At 51.8% G+C, this 17700-nt stretch overlaps 1 protein-coding gene across 8 annotated transcripts in view; it reads right to left on the bottom strand.

Annotated features, from left to right (window-relative positions):
• LOC110479572 (acid-sensing ion channel 2) overlaps positions 1 to 17700 on the bottom strand; it is a 407232-nt gene that overhangs the window by 29441 nt on the left and 360091 nt on the right. For all 8 annotated transcript variants that reach the window (XR_014950233.1, XR_004149277.3, XR_014950234.1 and 5 more), the window contains exon 2: positions 9970 to 10120. Coding sequence is in view for 5 of the 8 variants with exons in the window: in XM_085562150.1 (XP_085418276.1) it covers positions 9970 to 10120 (151 nt within the window). In the remaining 3 variants the exon portion in view is untranslated. The remainder of the gene's footprint in view (positions 1 to 9969; positions 10121 to 17700) is intronic.

A 17700-nucleotide genomic window follows, 5' to 3' on the forward strand; every position in this document is an offset into this window, starting at 1 on the left:
GTTGGAAAAATGATGGAGAAGCTCCCAGGGGAACACTCCGGGGGCTGGAGGAACAAAGGGGGATCCTCTGCTCCCCCCCGGGACCAGACTGGGGCTGGCTCCAGAATGGTTTGGGGAGATGCTGGATTTGGGCAAAACGAGGGAAGATGGGATCCTTCCCTGGAAGTGACAATTCCAAGAGCGCTGAAGGTGCCCTGGTGGATCAGAGGTGAGCAGATCCCAAGGGAGGGCAGAGCTGGCTCAGAGCCCTTTTCCTCCAGGCAAGAATTCCACAAAAGAGGAAACGGCCTCGGGCTGTGCCAGGGGAAGCTTCAGCTGGATTTTGGGAAAGGGCAGCCGGGGAGTGAGTCCCTGACCTTGCAGGGATTTAAATCCAGGTGGATGTGGCACCTGGGGACAGGAGCCAGTGGTGGCCTTGGCAGTGCTGGGGAACGCTGGACTCGCCTCAGAGGACTTTCCCAACCTGAACAATTCCATAACCCTGGATTCCAAGCAATCTTTCCTCACAAAGACCAGCATTCTGCCTGGCACATTTTGGGATGGTTGACATCAAATCCCTCTCTCCCATCCCCTCTCTGGACACCCCCATTTTCTTTCCCTCACCCTGAGCTTGAAGGACAGAAAAGAGACTTTTCCATCCCCAAAGCCCTTCCCTTCCTGCTGCTCCCATTGCAGATCACCCTGCCACCCCCACAGACTTTTCCCTCTTTTCCTGGGGCTGTGGAAAAGCAGAGCCACAGCACAGATACCCCAAGGGCCACACTCCACCCAGGCACTGCCGGGTCCCAAGGCTGCCCCGGCCTTGCTGGAAGTGGCAGAATTCCAAACCCATCCCAGCCAGCTCCGTTTGTGCTCAGGGACTGGTGACACTGCTCCAGCCCAGCTCCGGGGCTGCTGCCACACGCCTGCCCCGCTCAGATGTCCCAGACCCTGCTCAGATGTCCCCAGCTCCAGCTCAGGATGTCCCCAGCTCCAGCTCAGGATGTCCCCAGCTCCAGCTCAGGATGTCCCCAGCCCCAGCTCAGATGTCCCCAGCCTGTCCCAGCTCATGATGTCCCCAGCTCCAGCTCAGGATGTCCCCAGCCTGTCCCAGCTCATGATGTCCCCAGCTCCAGCTCAGGATGTCCCCAGCCTGTCCCAGCTCATGATGTCCCCAGCTCCAGCTCAGGATGTCCCCAGCCTGTCCCAGCTCATGATGTCCCCAGCTCCAGCTCAGGATGTACCAGCCAGGGTGGCACACCTGCTGGGCCAGACCAGGAGGAAGGCTGGGCACTGTGGCCTGGGGGGCACAGGGAAGGGGCCCAGGAGCAGCACAGGTCACCTGTGGCTCCTGCCACTGTCCCCAAGGTGCCAGGGCAGCTGTGCCCACAGCCCTGGGGAGGCCACCAAGGCCACCCCCCAGCCCCTCTGAGGGACTGTCCCTAAAGCACAGGGAGGATGAGCTTCCCTCACTCCATGATGGGACACCAGCAGGAAAAGGCTGAATCCCTGGGTTTGGGCGCCTTTCCCACACCCAGATCCATCCCAGGGCCCTGCATTGTCCCCCTGTCCCCAGCTGGGTCCCCCCATCCCCACAGATCCATCTTCTCCCCTCCATCCCCCCTAAGCCAAGAGTCCTTCCCAGTTCTGCCTCCTCCTTCCCTGGGGCAGCTCAGCTGTTCCCTCAGAGCAGTTTCACATTCCAGAGCTGGGGATTTGTCCCTCCAGAGCCGATTCTTTGCTCCTCCAGAGCAGATTCTTGATTCCTCCAGAGCAGATTATTTAACATTCCAAAGCAGACTATTTATTCCTTCAGAGCAGATCCTTTATTCCTTTGGAGCTGTTTATTTGTCCTCCAAAGCTGATGTTTTATTCCTTCAAAGCAAATTATTTACTCCTCCAAATCAGATTATTTAGTATTCCAGACCAGATTATTTCTTCTTCCAGGCCAGATTTTTTTGGCCCTTCAGAGCAAATTCTTTGCTCCCCCAGCATAGTTTAATATTCCAGAGCGGATTATTTATTGCTTCACAGAAAATGATTTACTCCTTCAGAGCAGATGCTTTATCCTTCCAGAGCAGTGTGTTTGTCCTTCAGAGCAGATTCTTTGCTCTTTCCAAGCTGTTTATTTATTCCTCCAGAGCAGACTGTTTAATATTCCAGAACAGATTCTTTCTTCCTCCAGGGCAAATTATTTGTTCCTCCAGAGCAGATTCTTGGCTCCTCCTGAGATGATTATTTAATATTCCAGAGCAGAGTCTTTGTCCTTTCAGAGCAGGTTTTCTTTCCCATTCAGAGCAGATTCTCTGCTCCTCCAGAACAGAATATTTCATATTCCAGATCAGATCATTCAGTTCTTCCAGAGCTGCCCCAAGCAATGCTGGTTTAAGAGGGCACTGCCAGGTCCTGCTGCTCTTCCAGAGCCTGTCCAGCAGGGAAAACCCATTCCCAGGAGGGAAAACCCATTCCTGGGAGGGAAAAACCCATTCCCAGGAGTGGAAAACCCATTCCCAGGAGTGGAAAATCCATTCCCAGGAGGGGAAAACCCTTTCCACACCCTGTCAGCATCTGGAATTCAGGAATTGCCCTTGGAAGCACCTGGGAGGTCTCAAGCACCAACTGGACAAAATGGGAGCACAAGATTATCCCTGAGCTAAAGGGATTAATCCAATTAAATTTAATGAGCCTTTGGAAGAGACTTTTATCTCCAAAGCTTTTTCCAGCCCTGAAATCCCCTGGGGTCTCCCTGGGATTGATTAAAGTGCTCCAAGCTCCCCCAGGAAGGAAACGGAGCCCCCCAGGGGAGGGTTGGGACGAGGGAAGGACCTGGATGATTCCCAAGGGGAACCAGAGCACCCCCAAACCTCACCTGAGGCTCTGAACCTCGCTCCAGCGCTTGGAAAAAGCAGGAATCAAAATCCAATGTTTGCAATCACCTTTAGAACTCCTGGGACAGGGAACAGCCCCAAACTTTTTCACCTTGCTGGCGCCATCCCAAATTCCAAGGTTTTCCCAAGTATTCCAGCTCCTACTTCAGCTGTGGGCATTTGACAGCAACAAAGCTCCAAGGAAAGCTGGAAATGCAGATTGCATTTGAATGCTTCATCCCTCAATGTTCAGGGCCTTATCTTGGCTTTCCCAGATTCCCAAAGCCAGAGGGTTTGGAATCCTTCAGGTTTTCCCTTAATGAACATTTCCTTGAATTTGGGGCTTATTATTTTTTTTTTTTTCTTTCTTTTTGAAGGAGGCTTTTGAAGCATCCACAGCCCTGAAAGGATTTTCCTGCGTTTGATTTGTGCTTACAGCCTTTGGTTGAACAAAATTCTGGGACAATTCCAGAGTGGAGAATTCCAGGGAAGCTTCCAGGGCCCAAAGGGGCTCCAGGAGAGCAGGAGAGGGACTGGGGACAAGGGATGGAGGGACAGGACCCAGGGAATGGCTCCCACTGCCAGAGGGCAGGGATGGATGGGAGATTGGGAATTGGGAATTGTTCTCTAGGAGAGTGGAGAGGGGCTGGAATTCCCAGAGAAGATGTTTTGGTTAAAAATCAGCTGGGAAAAGCCATCCCAGCTGGGGCTGCACAAGGACAATCCTGCTTCCTGGAGAGGCTGGGCATTCCCAGGCAGCAAAAACTGGGAAAATCCCCCAAACCCAGGGGCTGAGTGTTGTTCATCCTTCTGGAAATGGGAATAAATGGGGTCCAGGAAGGAAAAGGGGCCTGGGGCAGGAATAACCCAGAGGGGCCCAGGCCAGGAGAAGTCGTTGTTTTTTATGGAATAGGAAAATCTGCTCTTGGATCAGCCCACCCAAGGCAGGGGGACTTTTAGGGGCTGCTTGGGGTCACCTAAAATGTCCTGGCTCTTTTCCTGAGGAGAGCCAGGACTCCTTGAATTAGCCAGGATTTCTGAGTTAGCCAGAATTCCTGAATTAATCAGAATTCTTGAATCAGCCAGAATTCTTTGAATTAGCCAAGATTCCTCAGTTAGCCAGAATTCCTGAGTTAGCCAGAATTCCCTGATTTAGCCAGAATTCCCTGGGTTAGCCCGAATTCCCTGGGTTAGCCAAGATTCCTGAATTAATTAGCCAAGGTTCCTGAATTAGCCAGAATTCCTGAACCAGCCAGCACTCCCAGGCCCACGTTTGCCACCTCTCAGCAGCCCCTGGTGACCAGAGCAGCCCCAAATTACTCTGCCACTATAAATTAATTAATATTTGTTTGAGCAGCACCAAAGCCCTGGGAGGAGCAGCAGCTCAAAGGTTACTCAGGGTTTGGGTCTTTGAGGTTGTCACAAGCTCCAGGAACTCCTGGTGTGGGGAATTGCTCTCCAGGGCCTCTGGAATCCTCCTGGGGCTGGGGAGAGCCAGGGCAGGGCTTGAAAAGTGATTTTGGATCTCTTGTGATGGAGCAGGAGCTGCTGTTCATGTGCCCAGGGATTTACAGGAGCTGCTCCAGGCTGGGATTGCCCCTGGGGTTGGTGCTGTGGGATGAGTGGAATTTCTGGGAGGAATATTTGCCTTAAACTCCAAAGTTTGCTTGGATTTAATTAACAGGGGCAATGTTCATTTATAGCCACTTTTGGACTTCTGAGCCAAAAAGAGGGAATATTTGAGTCATCAGGAGCAGGTTTGGCAGCTGGGCTGGAGCAGGAGCCTGGAATTTCCTACAGGGGATTTCCTCAGCAGGCAGTGAGGGAAGTCATGGGAAAACATTCCCGTGCTTTGTCCATCAATCCCTCTGGTCTCCAGGATGAGCTGGAAGCTCAGGCCTGGCCAGGAGCTGCTCCAAGGAATCTTCAGCCCATCCTGGGGCACTCAGCACACCTTGGAGCATCCTCTGGGTCTCGTTTGGGCACTTGAACAGACAGAATTTAAAAAATAATAAAGAAAGTGGCAATCCCGATGGCTGCTTGCTGCAGGAATTTCATCTCCTGCTTCCCCAGGAGCCATGCCCCTCGACACGGCTGGGAAACTGCTCTTACTCCTGCCTCCTGCTGGAGAATCCCGGATTTTTCAGGATTGAAGGGACTTTGGGGATCCTCCAGTGCCCCCCACCCCGGCAGGGACACCCTCCACCGCCCCAGGCTGCCCCAGGTGCTCCAGCCTTGTGGGAATCGGAAAACCAGAAACTTCCAGAGACACTGGAGGCTTTGCTCTGCAGCCTTGGAAGAGGTTTGGGTTGATGTAAAAATACAATACTCAGCCATCAGGCAGAAAACCCATAAACTTCTGTCTCCATAGTTGTAAGAAGGAATATGCTTAGGTCAGTGGGAAGCTGCAGTGGTGAGTGGTGAAGGGCTCTGGTGTAGGGTTTGTGAGAGTTTAGGAGCTAGAACAGAAACATCTGCGTGAAGTGTGACAGAAACCCACAGGCAAAAGCACCACAGAGCAGCAGAAGCGAGCAAAGGGAGAGGTCAGAAAAGCAAAATAAACGCCGCGAGAGCTGCCCCGGGGCAGACAGCGCCCTGCTGCCTCGCACCCCCGAGCGCCGGGGCCGCCTGCCTGCCCCCAGACCCCCCAGCCCTTCGTTAACGGGCGTGCTAATTACACAGCCTGGCCTTGGCACTGCCAGGGATGCAGGGAGCCACATCTCCCTGTGCCACCCTCCCAGCGACACCCAGGAGCTCAGCGGAAGGGAAAACCCAACTCCCAACATCCCACGGATCCCCCTCTGCCCACATCCCTTCGGCCCTGAGCCACGGAACTCGGACAATGCTTTATTTTATTTAGGGACAGGGTAGTTGAGAGGGGTTTTCAAACATTTCATTCTGCTTTTAGTCTCATGAGAAGGGTGAGATAATATAAATGCTATAATTTACTTTATTATAATTAGAAGTTGATTATTTCTTAATTATAATATACTGTAATTACCATAATATAACTATAATATACTATGCTATACTATAATATGTAATATTGTATTATATTCCATTACATCGCATCACATTAATTATATTATTATATTATAGTAATGATATGATAGTAATGATATGATGATATGATATGATATGATATGATATGGCTATATTATATTATATTATATTATATTATATTATATTATATTATATATTATAGTATTTTAATATACTATAAGTGTTTTTTTGTTTATTAGTTTTTTCTTATGTTGTAGATGTTTTAAAGTTAACAATCTAAAATAATTTTTTGTGAGTCTTATGATAATGTATCTTAGTTCTATTTCTTTCAAATATTTAGTCTTATGTGTAAGGCTATTTTTTGAGCCTCGTGTTTAGTTTTATTTTTCTCTTAATAATATTTCTCTTATTTTCTGGTAGTTTTAAGTGAGTATTTCTAATTTCAAAGTCTGCACAGGGATGCATACTGTCTGGGCCCTCTGTCAGGCCCTGAGAACTCCACAAATCCATTTCCCACACAGATCCCACCCCGTGCCCCCCTCCAGGGCTGGAATTCCCTTGGAGCTCCTTTGGAGACCCAGCCCTGCCCGGCCTGGAGGCAGCACCGAGGGGATTGAATTCCAAACACACCCAAATTATTATGCAAATATTTGGAAATAATCAACTCCTTCCCTCACCTGGCAGCGCTGAGCAGGCGTTGCTGTGGCAACAGCCACTCACCCACCAGAGCCGCATTTGGGATTGTGGCACCATTTGGGATTGTGGCACCATTTGGGATTGTGGCACCATTTGGGATTGTGGCACCCTTTGGGATTGTGGCACCATTTGGGATAGTGGCACCATTTGGGATTGTGGCACCATTTGGGATAGTGGCACCATTTGGGATTGTGGCACCATTTGGGATAGTGGCACCATTTGGGATTGTGGCACCATTTGGGATTCTGGCACCCTTTGGGATTGTGGCACCATTTGGGATTCCGGCACGCCCAGGCAGCCCCAGGAGCCAGGACGGGCTGTCCCGGGCTGAGGGAGGAGAAGGCTCCAACCCCACCAGCTCTGAGGGCAAGCAGGTCCAGCTGGCCTTGTGAGAGCATGGCCAAGGCTCCTCGCAATGAGCCCAGGAGCTTCTCCTTCATCACCTCAGCAAATCAAAGCCCTGTTCATGGAGTTTTTCCTTGAATCCTGTGAATTTCCAGGTTTAAAGAGACCTCAACAACTCCCAGTGCAATCCAAGCCCAGAATGCCAGCCCAGGTCCAGAGTCAGCAGAATCCAAAATCAACCCAAGGACAGCAGAATCCAAAACCAACCCAGGTCCAGGAGAATCCAAACCCAACCCAACTCCAGGGATATGAGAATCCAAAATCAACCCAGGGACAGCAGAATCCAAAATGAACCCAGGGCCAGGAACAGGAGACTCCAATACCATCTCAGATCCTGGGACATGAGACTCCAACTCTAAACCAGGTCCAGGGACAGGAGACTTCCTCCTTGAGCCCCTGATCTTGAGCTGGGTCTAAGTTTCAGCTCAGTCTGGGTGGGATGATCAGGGCAGGATGGCACCAGGGGATGTTGAACTTCACAGGGGCCTCCCACAATCATCTCTGAATCCCAAAGACACCACAAGCCCCACGATTTTTGACAAAAATGAGCACTTGAGGCTGTTTTTTCTCCCTCAGGCTCAAGGCCCACAGCAGGACAGGTTTCCAGTGCCTTGGCAAACCCAGGAGCTGTTTGAAGGAAGGAGCAGAGCAGCAGCTGCCATCCCCAATCCCCCTGGATGGAGCTGATGCCAACGGGTGTGGAGGTACCTCCTCCTTCCCTCCCTCCCTCAGCTTTTCCTTTCTCAGTTTTTATCCTCACTTATTTATTATTCCTTTTTTTTTTTTTGCCTCCTGTGCAATGCAAGGTGGATTCATCCCCCTGAGCCTGATCCACCTTTCCCAGAGTCACAGGGATGGAAAACCCCAGCACATTCCCAGAACCCCCTACAGGCTCTCCTAAGGGCAGCACCAAAAAGGCACCAAAGTGGGAATGGTGGGACACCAGGGCTGGCTCTCCTTGGAGAAACTCACACTGGTCCTGCACTGTGAGAAAAGGCTGGCAGAGCTGGGGGTGTCACCTGGAGAGGAGAAGCTCCAGGGAGAGCTCAGAGCCCCCAAAGGGGCTCCAGGAGAGCTGGAGAGGGACTGGGGACAAGGGCTGGAGGGACAGGACCCAGGGAATGGCTCCCACTGCCAGAGGGCAGGGATGGATGGGACATTGGGAATTGGGAATTGTTCCCTGGCAGGGTGGGCAGGCCCTGGCACAGGGTGCCCAGAGCAGCTGTGGTGCCCCTGGAGCCCTGGCAGTGCCCAAGGCCAGGCTGGACAGGGCTGGGAGCTCCTGGGACAGCGGGAGGGGTCCCTGCCATGGCAGGGGTGACACTGGATAATTTCTGAGGTCCCTTCCAGTCCAAACCATCCTGGGATTCCACAATATGAGACCCCAACAGGGCTGAACACAAAGCTCCAGGTGTTCACCAGCTCTGGGATGTCTCCAAGCCACCCCTGGGGTGGTTTCCTGTCCCCACAGGTCCCTCAGGGCAGCTCTGTGTCCCTTGGGGGGTCTCTCCGGGTGGGAGATGAAGCCCTGAGGTGGAGATTGCTCCTCATTCTCCCATCCCCACCATGAGCCTGTTTCGCCCATCAAAGGACAAGAGCTCAAACCAGTTCGCCAGGGAGGAATGATTATCCCAAATCTCTGTGTCAGCCCCCTCACCTGGGCCAGCCCAGGCTGATGTGGGGCAGGAGCTGAAATCTGGGGGCAAAGCTCCTCTGAAAGCCTGTGCAGCCTGGAATGGGCCACAGAGAAAAGGGAACTGGGAACCAACGGAGCCAAACCCCTCTCTGCTCCGAGCAGGGGTTTGAGCAATGCTGCAGGGGCTGACAGAGCCACGGTGACACCGAGCTGCAGTGCAGAGATTTCCTCCTCTCCCTTCCCTGATCCCCAAAATCACCCCAGCTCCTCCTGGGTGAGGGGCCTCACGGGGCTGGGCCACACAAACACAGCTCCTGGAAAGTTCTCCAGGGTTATTTTGGATGCTTTGTTCCAAATGTCACTGTGGGTTCAGGAAAACTGCAGCCACCACTGCTGGGCACTGGTAAGGGCAGCTGTGCCCGGGTGGCCCTGGTGGCACTGTCCCCATCCTGTCCCCCACCTTCCTGCCCATTGTTTCTGCAGCAGCATTGAAGGATCCATGACCCATTAAAGGATCCATGACCCATTAAAGGATCCATGATCATTTAAAGGATACATGAGCCATTCAAGGATCAATGATTCTTAAAGGATCCATGTTCTATTCAAGGATCCATGATCCATAAAAGGATCCATGAGGCACAAAAGTATCCATGATCCATAAAAGGATCCAGTATCCATGAAAGGAACCAGTGTTCCCCACAACTCCACATCCACTCCAGGAGCTGCATGCCCATCCATGGGACCTGGGGACATCCCACAGCCCAGCTCTCCTGGTCAGCACCTCCTGCTCCAGGACCAAGGGGTTCCAGCGCCTCCGGAGATGCTCAGCCCAGCCAGGTTCACTCCTACACAGATTCCATCATCCCAAATGCTCCAAAGCCAAGGAACCCAGTCCTTGCTCCACCCCCACAGCACCAACCCAGCAAACACAACTCTCAGAGCAGCAAATATTCCCAAGGAGAAGGAAAACCCGGAGAGTCCACCTTGAACAAGCCTCCCAGAAATGCCTTTCCAGGGCAGAGGGATGTGCTGGAGCCTCTGAAGGTGTCCCCACATCCTGTCACCCACAAGTGCCACCCCTGCCCAGGACAGGCAGTGCCATTCCTGCCTGGCATCCCAAACCCTGGGGCTGGGACACCCAAGCCCAGCACTCCCCAAAATGCTGGTCCCAAGGGGCCACCACAAACCCGGGGAGAAAGTGACACATCCTGGACTGAGCAGGATCTTGTTTAGGCTGGGATGGGATGGGATGGGATGGGATGGGATGGGATGGGATGGGATGGGATGGGATGGGATGGGATGGGATGGGATGGGATGGGATGGGATGGGATGGGATGGGATGGTTTTTCCAAGGAAATCACCCGAGGAAGAGGAAGCTTTTACCTGTTTCTCCCCAGATGGGCAGATACTCGTCCTGCTGGATGTCCAGCATGATTTCCAGGCCATTCCCTGTGCCCCCCTTCACCGTGGTGAGGAGAGGCCGCCCCTCCTCTCCTGAGTTAAACATGTAGCATTTCCCATACTTTGTAAACACCTGTGGGGAAAAAAGAGAGGAATTAGGGAATATTTCCCACAGAATCAACCCCCATTCCCAACTGGCAGAGGGATGGGAAACAGCCACAAGCTGCAGGTCAGGGGCAAATATCCACATAAATATCCATGTAAATATCCACATAAATATTCTCAGAAATAGCGTCATAAATATCCACAGAAATAATCCAGGTTTAATAATTTGTTTAATCATTGTGCTTTCCTTATGGAAAATAAAAGAGGGAAGGGAGGAAGGGAAAGCTGTTTGGAGGGAAAGCTCAAAAGCTCCTTGAGTCGTTCCAGTCAGTCCAAGCTCTGACAGACACACACTGGCCTAAGGCTCCTGCTAAAAATTCACAAAATTCCCTGGTTTTGGGTGGGGTCTCAGCCCATTTAGCTCTCCTGGCACTAAAAATCCAATATCCCCTTAATTCCTCCCTCTGCCACTGCTTGGAATGCTTGAAAATTAGGAAGAGTTAAAAACACTTGGAGAAAATGAGGAAAGATTTCCTCCATCATTTTGCTCTTCTTCAGTCTTATTTGGGGAGGATTCCTGATAGAAATTCCTGGCAAGGCCCAGGTGGAACCTCCAGGCAGCACCAGCACTGCAAAGCAGGGGAGACACTGGTGCCCCAACATGGGGCTCCAAGGGGGACGTGTTTTCCAGTGGGAGAACAGGGGTTTTCCAGTGGGATGGACACAGGTTTTCCAGTGGGAGAACAGGGGTTTTCCAGTGGGAGAACAGGGGTTTTCCAGTGGGAGAACAGGAGTTTTCCAGTGGGAGAACAGGGGTTTTCCAGTGGGATGGACACAGGTTTTCCAGTGAGATGGACACATTTCCAAGTGGAGTGCACATGGATTTCCAAGAAGGAGGGACACTGGTTTCCAAGTGGGATGGACATGTGAAGACCACGGGTTTTCAAATGGGGTGGACGTGTGTTTCCAAGCAGAATAAACATGGCTTTCCCAGCGGGATAACACAGATTTCCCAGTGGGATAAAACACAGATTTCCCAGTTGGATAATGCAGATTTACCAGTGGAATAATGCCTATTTCCTAGTGGGCTAACACAGATTTCCCAGTGGGATAACTCAGATTTCCCAGTGGGATAAAAACAGATTTTCCAGTGGAATAATAGATTTCCCAATGGGTAACGCAGATTTCCCAGATTTCCCAGTGGAGTAACAGAGATTTCCCAGTTGGCTAACACAGATTTCCCAGTGGAATCAAACACAGATTTCCCAATGTGATAACAGATTTCCCAGCAGGGTAACACAGATTTCCCAGTGGAATCAAACACAGATTTCCCAGTGGGAACACAACACTCCTGGTGGGCAGCAGAGATGTCACACCTTTGCTGCAGGTGACACTCAGGGCCGGGGCTCAGCCTTCCCCCTGGAATGGGAAAACTCCCAGAAATCCCAGATTTCACCCCAGCCAATCCCCCCTGTGCCCTGCACTGACAGCCCGGGGACATCCAGAACTGCTTCCTGGGATAAAGGCTCCAGAAAGGCAGCCTGGGAACCAGCAGCAACCAGCAAACGCCACCACTGAGCACTTGGAGCACGGGAGCAGAGCTCCAGTCCCTCCGGAATCTCTCCCACATTTGCTGAGCTCATTTGACCCCAAGATGAGTCAGAAACCCAAACAGAAGCTGGAGCCAGCAGAGATTTATTCCCTCAAATATTGACATATCCTGACTAATCCAAGTGCCAAGGAAGCAGGTGCGATGAGAGAGAAAGGAAATAATATTTGAATTCAAATAGGAAGCATTTGTGAGGGGAAAAACAATACATCCTTTAAAAAGGATTTGATATCCAAATAAAAAAATCCCATTTTAATACTTGCCCAACTGATTAAACAGCTCAGGCTGGAAAGAGAAGCTGAGCCTCTGGAAGCAGCCCCATGGATGGGTTTTCCCAGATAGGCTCTGAAGGCAGAAGTCAAAAATTCCTAATGAGTGGAGTTTAAAATCCAGCAAGGGGAAAAAGCTGCAGTGGAGAAAATCAAGGAGAAACAACAAGACTGGAATGGGAACAAGAGCCCAGGGATTGATTTTGGAGCTGCCGTGCTCGGCAGTCTGCAGGCAAATAAATCCAGTCAACTTGATGGGGCAATTTTATAGAACTGTAAAAATTCCCTGTAAAAAGCTCCCGTTAGGATGTGTTTATCCAAGGAAAAGATGGAACCTGGCGGGGCAGCAGGGCTGGAAGCAAGCCCAGGGAAAGACCTCATGGGAACTGGGAAAGGACAGCCATGGGGCCTCTCAGCCACAGGGATTCCCATCATTCCCAAAGAACCCACAAAACATTATTCCTAATGGCATTTAAAGGTATTTCCAAATTCAAAAATCCATGTGCATTCATTCCAACGCCCAATAAACGGGATTTTGGTGTTTCAGGATCAATGGAGTTATGGAATGGTTTGGATTTGGACCTTAAGGATCACCCAGTGCCTGGACAGGGACACCTCCCACTGTCCCAGGCTGCTCCAGCCTGGCCTTGGACACTTCCCGGGATCCGGGGCAGCCACAGCTCCTCTGGGAATTCCATGCCAGCCCCTCTGCAACCCCCAGGGAGGAATTCCTCCCAGGATTCCTTCCCAGAATCCCATCCATCCCTGCCCTTTCAGAAGCCATTCCCTGTGTCCTGCCCCTCTCCTGCTCCCTCAGCCCCTCCTGAGGATGTTCCTCCCTCTCCCCTTGCTGGGAGCAATGTGCTGGGAAAATACAACATTGTTTTTCCAGAGTCTTCTCTTGTTTTCAGGCTCCCTGACAACAGGAAAGGACTCATTATCAGATCATCAGGATAAAGCCTGGAGCTGTTGGGAAGGGTTGGGATTCACTGGAGGCAGCGAACATGAGCAGAGCAGGATGACTTAAATTCAATTTGTGTGGCTGAGGGAGAAAAAACAGCCGAGCTCTTGGAAATGCTTTAACATCCAATAAAAAGGGCCAGAAACAAAATTCCAGACACGTTCCCTGAGAGTAGTCCATAAAAATTCCAATTTGTTCCCTCTGATGGAGCACAGGGCCTTTGACAGCTCCTTGGAAAATCCCTGCTTGGGCATAAAGGGAAATAACTCTAAATCTGAGGAATGGGATTTGATGGAATCTTTAGGTTAGGAAGAGCCTTTGAGATGATGGAGTCCAGGCCATGAACTGCCTTGGAGTGACTTCCCGAGCCCCTCCTTAGCCAAGGGAAGCCCAAAGAAAATGTTTATTTTGGGAAGTTAGAACTCAGACCAGGGGTATCCCAAACAGATTCCAAGCACAAAGCAGACAACACCACCACCAAAAGCTCCAAGAAAACCCTGGATAAACAAATCCTGCTGCCCGTGAATGCATCAGACCTGGGAGTGGTATTCCAGAGGCCTGCCCAGAGTAATGGAAAACGAGGCATTCCAGCTTCTACCAGGATGAACAGAAAAAACATTCCTCCTGAGAAATCTGCCCTTCAATCCAGAGAAAAATGATGGCAAAAGGAACTCATTGGAAACCTGGGAATGACTTTTCCAAATACAGACAGAGATGCGGGTGAGGGCACGCTGGTAAGGCAGGAAGGAGGTGCCAGACAGAGGTAAAGCCAAGGAAAAAGAAGGAATTGGAATCCTGTGCAGTCATTTCTCCACAACTGTGGGACCCAAAGGCTCAGAGACATTTCCCAGCAAGCCACAGCCAAGGTATTCATGCAGAGTGGGAAAAAGGAAAACAAAGCGATTTTCAAGATGGGTCCAGGAGAAGGGGAATGTGGAGCTGAAAAACTGGGATGTGTCTGTGCAAGAATATCCATGAGAGGATGGGGAAAAGGTCCTGTTTGGTAGGAGAAATACTTTATTCCCTGAGTTTTGCCAGAGGGATCCATTCCCAGGGCTCCCAGCTCTCCCACTGCTCTGAGGGTGGCACCGAGCCCTGTCCTGATGGCACTTGGATAGAGAGATGGCTCCATGCCAGGCTCCATCCCGATCTCCATCCCAATCTCCATCCTGGGCTCCATCCCAATGATCCCTCTGTCCTCCCAGGCAGGAGGCAGTGGGATATTCTTTAAAATGGAATGATGGGAAGAAAATCCCAGCAGATGCCCACAGGGGTCGGAGGGATCCCAAAGGAATCCCTTTCCAGGCAGGTTGGCCCTTGGAAAGGAGGGAACTCCTAGACTAGGCAGAAAGGATTTAATGTCCTTTCCCAACAAAGGGCAGAGGGAAGGAATCCAATGCCAATCCCAGCAGAGGGGCTGCAAGCCCAGCCTTTAGGGCATCCTCTTCATGGGTTATCCACATCCCACTCCTACAAACACACCGGGAGAGTTCAAACATCTCAGAGCCATCAATGTCAAAGGGGATTTGGGTCACCCTCACCTGACTATAAGGCAAAGCTCTTCCAAAAATTTACAAAATCCAGGAGGGGGAACCCCTGGAGAGGAGAAATTTTGGCATCTGCTCCCTGTCCAAGGGCAGTCTGTTAAACTGCTGCTTGTTTGTGCTGTCAGGAAGGCGCGGAGCCGGTGTCAGACATGGAAACGCTCATCCCTCCCTCCCTGCCGGCTCTGATCTCCCGGGGATGGGGAGGGAGCTGCGGGAAGCACAGCCAGGAACTTGTCAGGGCCGTGTTTACAAGGAGAGGGTTTCCAAGGCTGAGATTCCCGCTGGGATTTGTCAGGCAGCGCTGCCAGGGAAGGCAGCCCAGGTTCCCTGCCGGAGCCTCCCCTGCCAGGCATGCCCTGGAGGCAGATCAATCCTGTTCTAGCATTAATGGCAATGGTTTTCTCAAACGAGGAGCCCAAATCCAGCATTTCACAGAATTCACAGCAAGACAGAATCAGTGGTTTGGAAGAGACCTCCGAGATCATCGAGTTCAACCCAGCCCCAGCACCTCAACCAAACTCTGGCACCCAGTGCCACATCCAGGCTTTATTAAACACACCCAGGGATGGTGACCACCACCTCCCCGGGCAGCCATTCCAGAACTTTATCACCTTTCTGTAAAAACCTTTTCCTAATATCCAACCTCTATTTCCCTGGGTGCAGCTCGAGGCTGTGACCTCTGGCTCTGTCAGCTCCTGGAGAAGGAGCCCAACGCCAGCTGGCCACAGGCACCTTCCAGGAGCTGCAGACAGTGCTGAGGGCACCCCTGAGTCTCCTTTTGCCCAGGCTGAGCACCCCCAGCTCCCTCAGGGGTTCCTCACAGGGTTTGTGTCCCCAGCCCCTCTCCAGCCTCGCTGCCCCCTCTGGATGCATCCCAACATCCTTCCCAAAGAGAGGGGCCAGAGCTGGGCACAGCCCTCGAGGTGTGCCCTCAGCAGTGCCCAGCACAGGGGCAGGATGAGCTCCCTGCTCCTGCTGGCCACACCATTCCTGACCCAGGCCAGGAGCCACCGGCCTTTTGGCCACCAGAGCACCCTGCTGGCTCATGTCCGGCTGCTGTGGGCCAGGAGCCCCAGGTCCCTCTCTGCCTGGGCACTGCCACAGCTGCTCCCAACACACAACATTCCCAACACATCCATCCCTCCCTTCCAGTCCAGCTTTTGCCATTGGACACGCCCAACTCTCTCCAATCTGTGTTTTATGGGATGGGACCAAACATTCCCAGTGGCTCACAATTCCCAGCCTTCAATTCCAGTTAAACCCCGGCAGAGGAGCCCTTGGCTCCATGCTCAGTTTCCTAAGGGATATTCCCATTCGCTCCTGATTTGTGCCACCAGCCCCTCCCTGGAATGTCCCACTGGTGCCAGGATCTGTGGGAATGGGGAGGATCCAGAGCTGCCATAAGTCCATAAAAATCCCCCTCCAGCTCCAATTCATCTCCCTTGAGTGGGTGTTAAACAGCAAATACAGCCCCAAAATTCTGGCACCAAATCGATCAACTCCAATTGAGGAAGCTCCAAGTATTTGGGAATTATGTTGGTCCACAAGCCAAGGGAAGTGCTGCCCTCTCCTCGAGTCCATCAATCCCTGGTTCCCCCCACACACAGCAAAGGGGTGCAGGACAGGAGCTGCACCTCGCTGGAATTTATGGGCTGTTGGGAACATCTGAGTATTCCCATCTCCCACGGGACCACAAAGGATCCCAGGAACCCCAGTTTCCATGGCTCTTTTTGGCACAACATGGAATTCCTGAGGTTGGAAAAGCATTCCAAGGTCACAGATCCAACCTGTGACTAGGTGACACCATCAGGGACCACTGAAGAGGACAGGTCCTCTGGTTTTCTGGGATTTGGGAATATTTTGGGGGAAGAGTGGGATCTTTTTAACAAAAAGTTTCTCATCTTATAAAAATACATTAAAATCAATTTTAAATAATTTAAAAATCCATAAAAATCAGTTAAAATCCATTAAAATAAATTTAAAAATGAATAAAAATCTGTTATAAATCCATTAAAATAAATTTTAAAATGCACAAAAATTCTGGCCCCAGCACAAAGCTGAGGTCACCTGGAATGTGCAAAGAGGTGGCCTGAGGTGGCTGGCCTGGGACACCTCAGGGTGATGTCCCCACCTGGGGCTGGCTGGGTCACACGAGGCCACGGGCACCTGGAGAAGGCCCTGGGGAGGCAGCAGGTGGAGTGGGAAGAGGAGTCAGGGAGGGTGAGGGTGGCTCCAGCCCTGCTCCATCCCAGCCCCGGGGCCCTGGGGCCGGTGCCAGGCACAGCTCCCGGGCCGGGATTCATCTGGACCCTAATTACAATCTGTGCTGCCCATCCATCCCCACTGACTCCCTTAATTAGCTCCCGTCCGTTCCCTCGGCTGAGCTCTGTGCCCAGCTCTGGCACTGACAACATTCCAACATTCCAGTGTCCCAAAACCCTTCTGAGTGTCCCAGAGCAGCCCCTGCATCCCCTCAGTGCCCATCCCCTGCACTGCCCCAGAACCTGAGGGAAAAGGGGGGATAAAACACCTGGAGCTGGAGTGTCCGTGTCAATCCCAAACCCTTCGGCTGTGCAGGGATGTCCTGCACCCAGGAACCCTCCAGAAAATAGGGACTGAGCATCTCCCATGTGTCTTAAACCCATCCAGCAGCATCCCAAATCCAAAGGGACTGGGAAACGCTCTGGAGCTGGGCTGTCCTGGCCACCCAGGCTCCTCAGGCCCAGATTCCAGCCCCTCCACAGCCTCTGGGCACGGGAATCCTGGGGCAGGCTCCTGCAGTTTGCTCCCTGCTATGAAATCATTTCATGGCTGGAGCTTTGAGACCATTCCCTGGAATTCCCAGCCATTCCACAGATGCAGAGGAAGCATCAGGCCCATGGGAAGGACAAACAGCTCCTAATATTCCCAGTGGGACAACTGCAGGTGCTGCTTTCCATTGAGGAAAAGCAACTCCCTTGTCCTCAGACGAGTGAAGCACTAAAACCCCACTGCAGAGATGGACACATGGAAAACACCCACCAGAAGGATCCACATCCACCACAAAGATCCACATCCTCTGAATTATCCACTGGAAACTCCTTTCCCTTTCCCTTTCCCTTTCCCTTTCCCTTTCCCTTTCCCTTTCCCTTTCCCTTTCCCTTTCCCTTTCCCTTTCCCTTTCCCTTTCCCTTTCCCTGCAGCCAGTCAGGCCCTAAGCCAGGGAAGTTTTCCCTGCTCACA

The sequence above is a fragment of the Lonchura striata genome, chromosome 27 (genome assembly GCF_050655825.1).
Source record: "Lonchura striata isolate lonStrDom1 chromosome 27, ASM5065582v1, whole genome shotgun sequence".
NCBI lineage: Eukaryota > Metazoa > Chordata > Aves > Passeriformes > Estrildidae > Lonchura > Lonchura striata.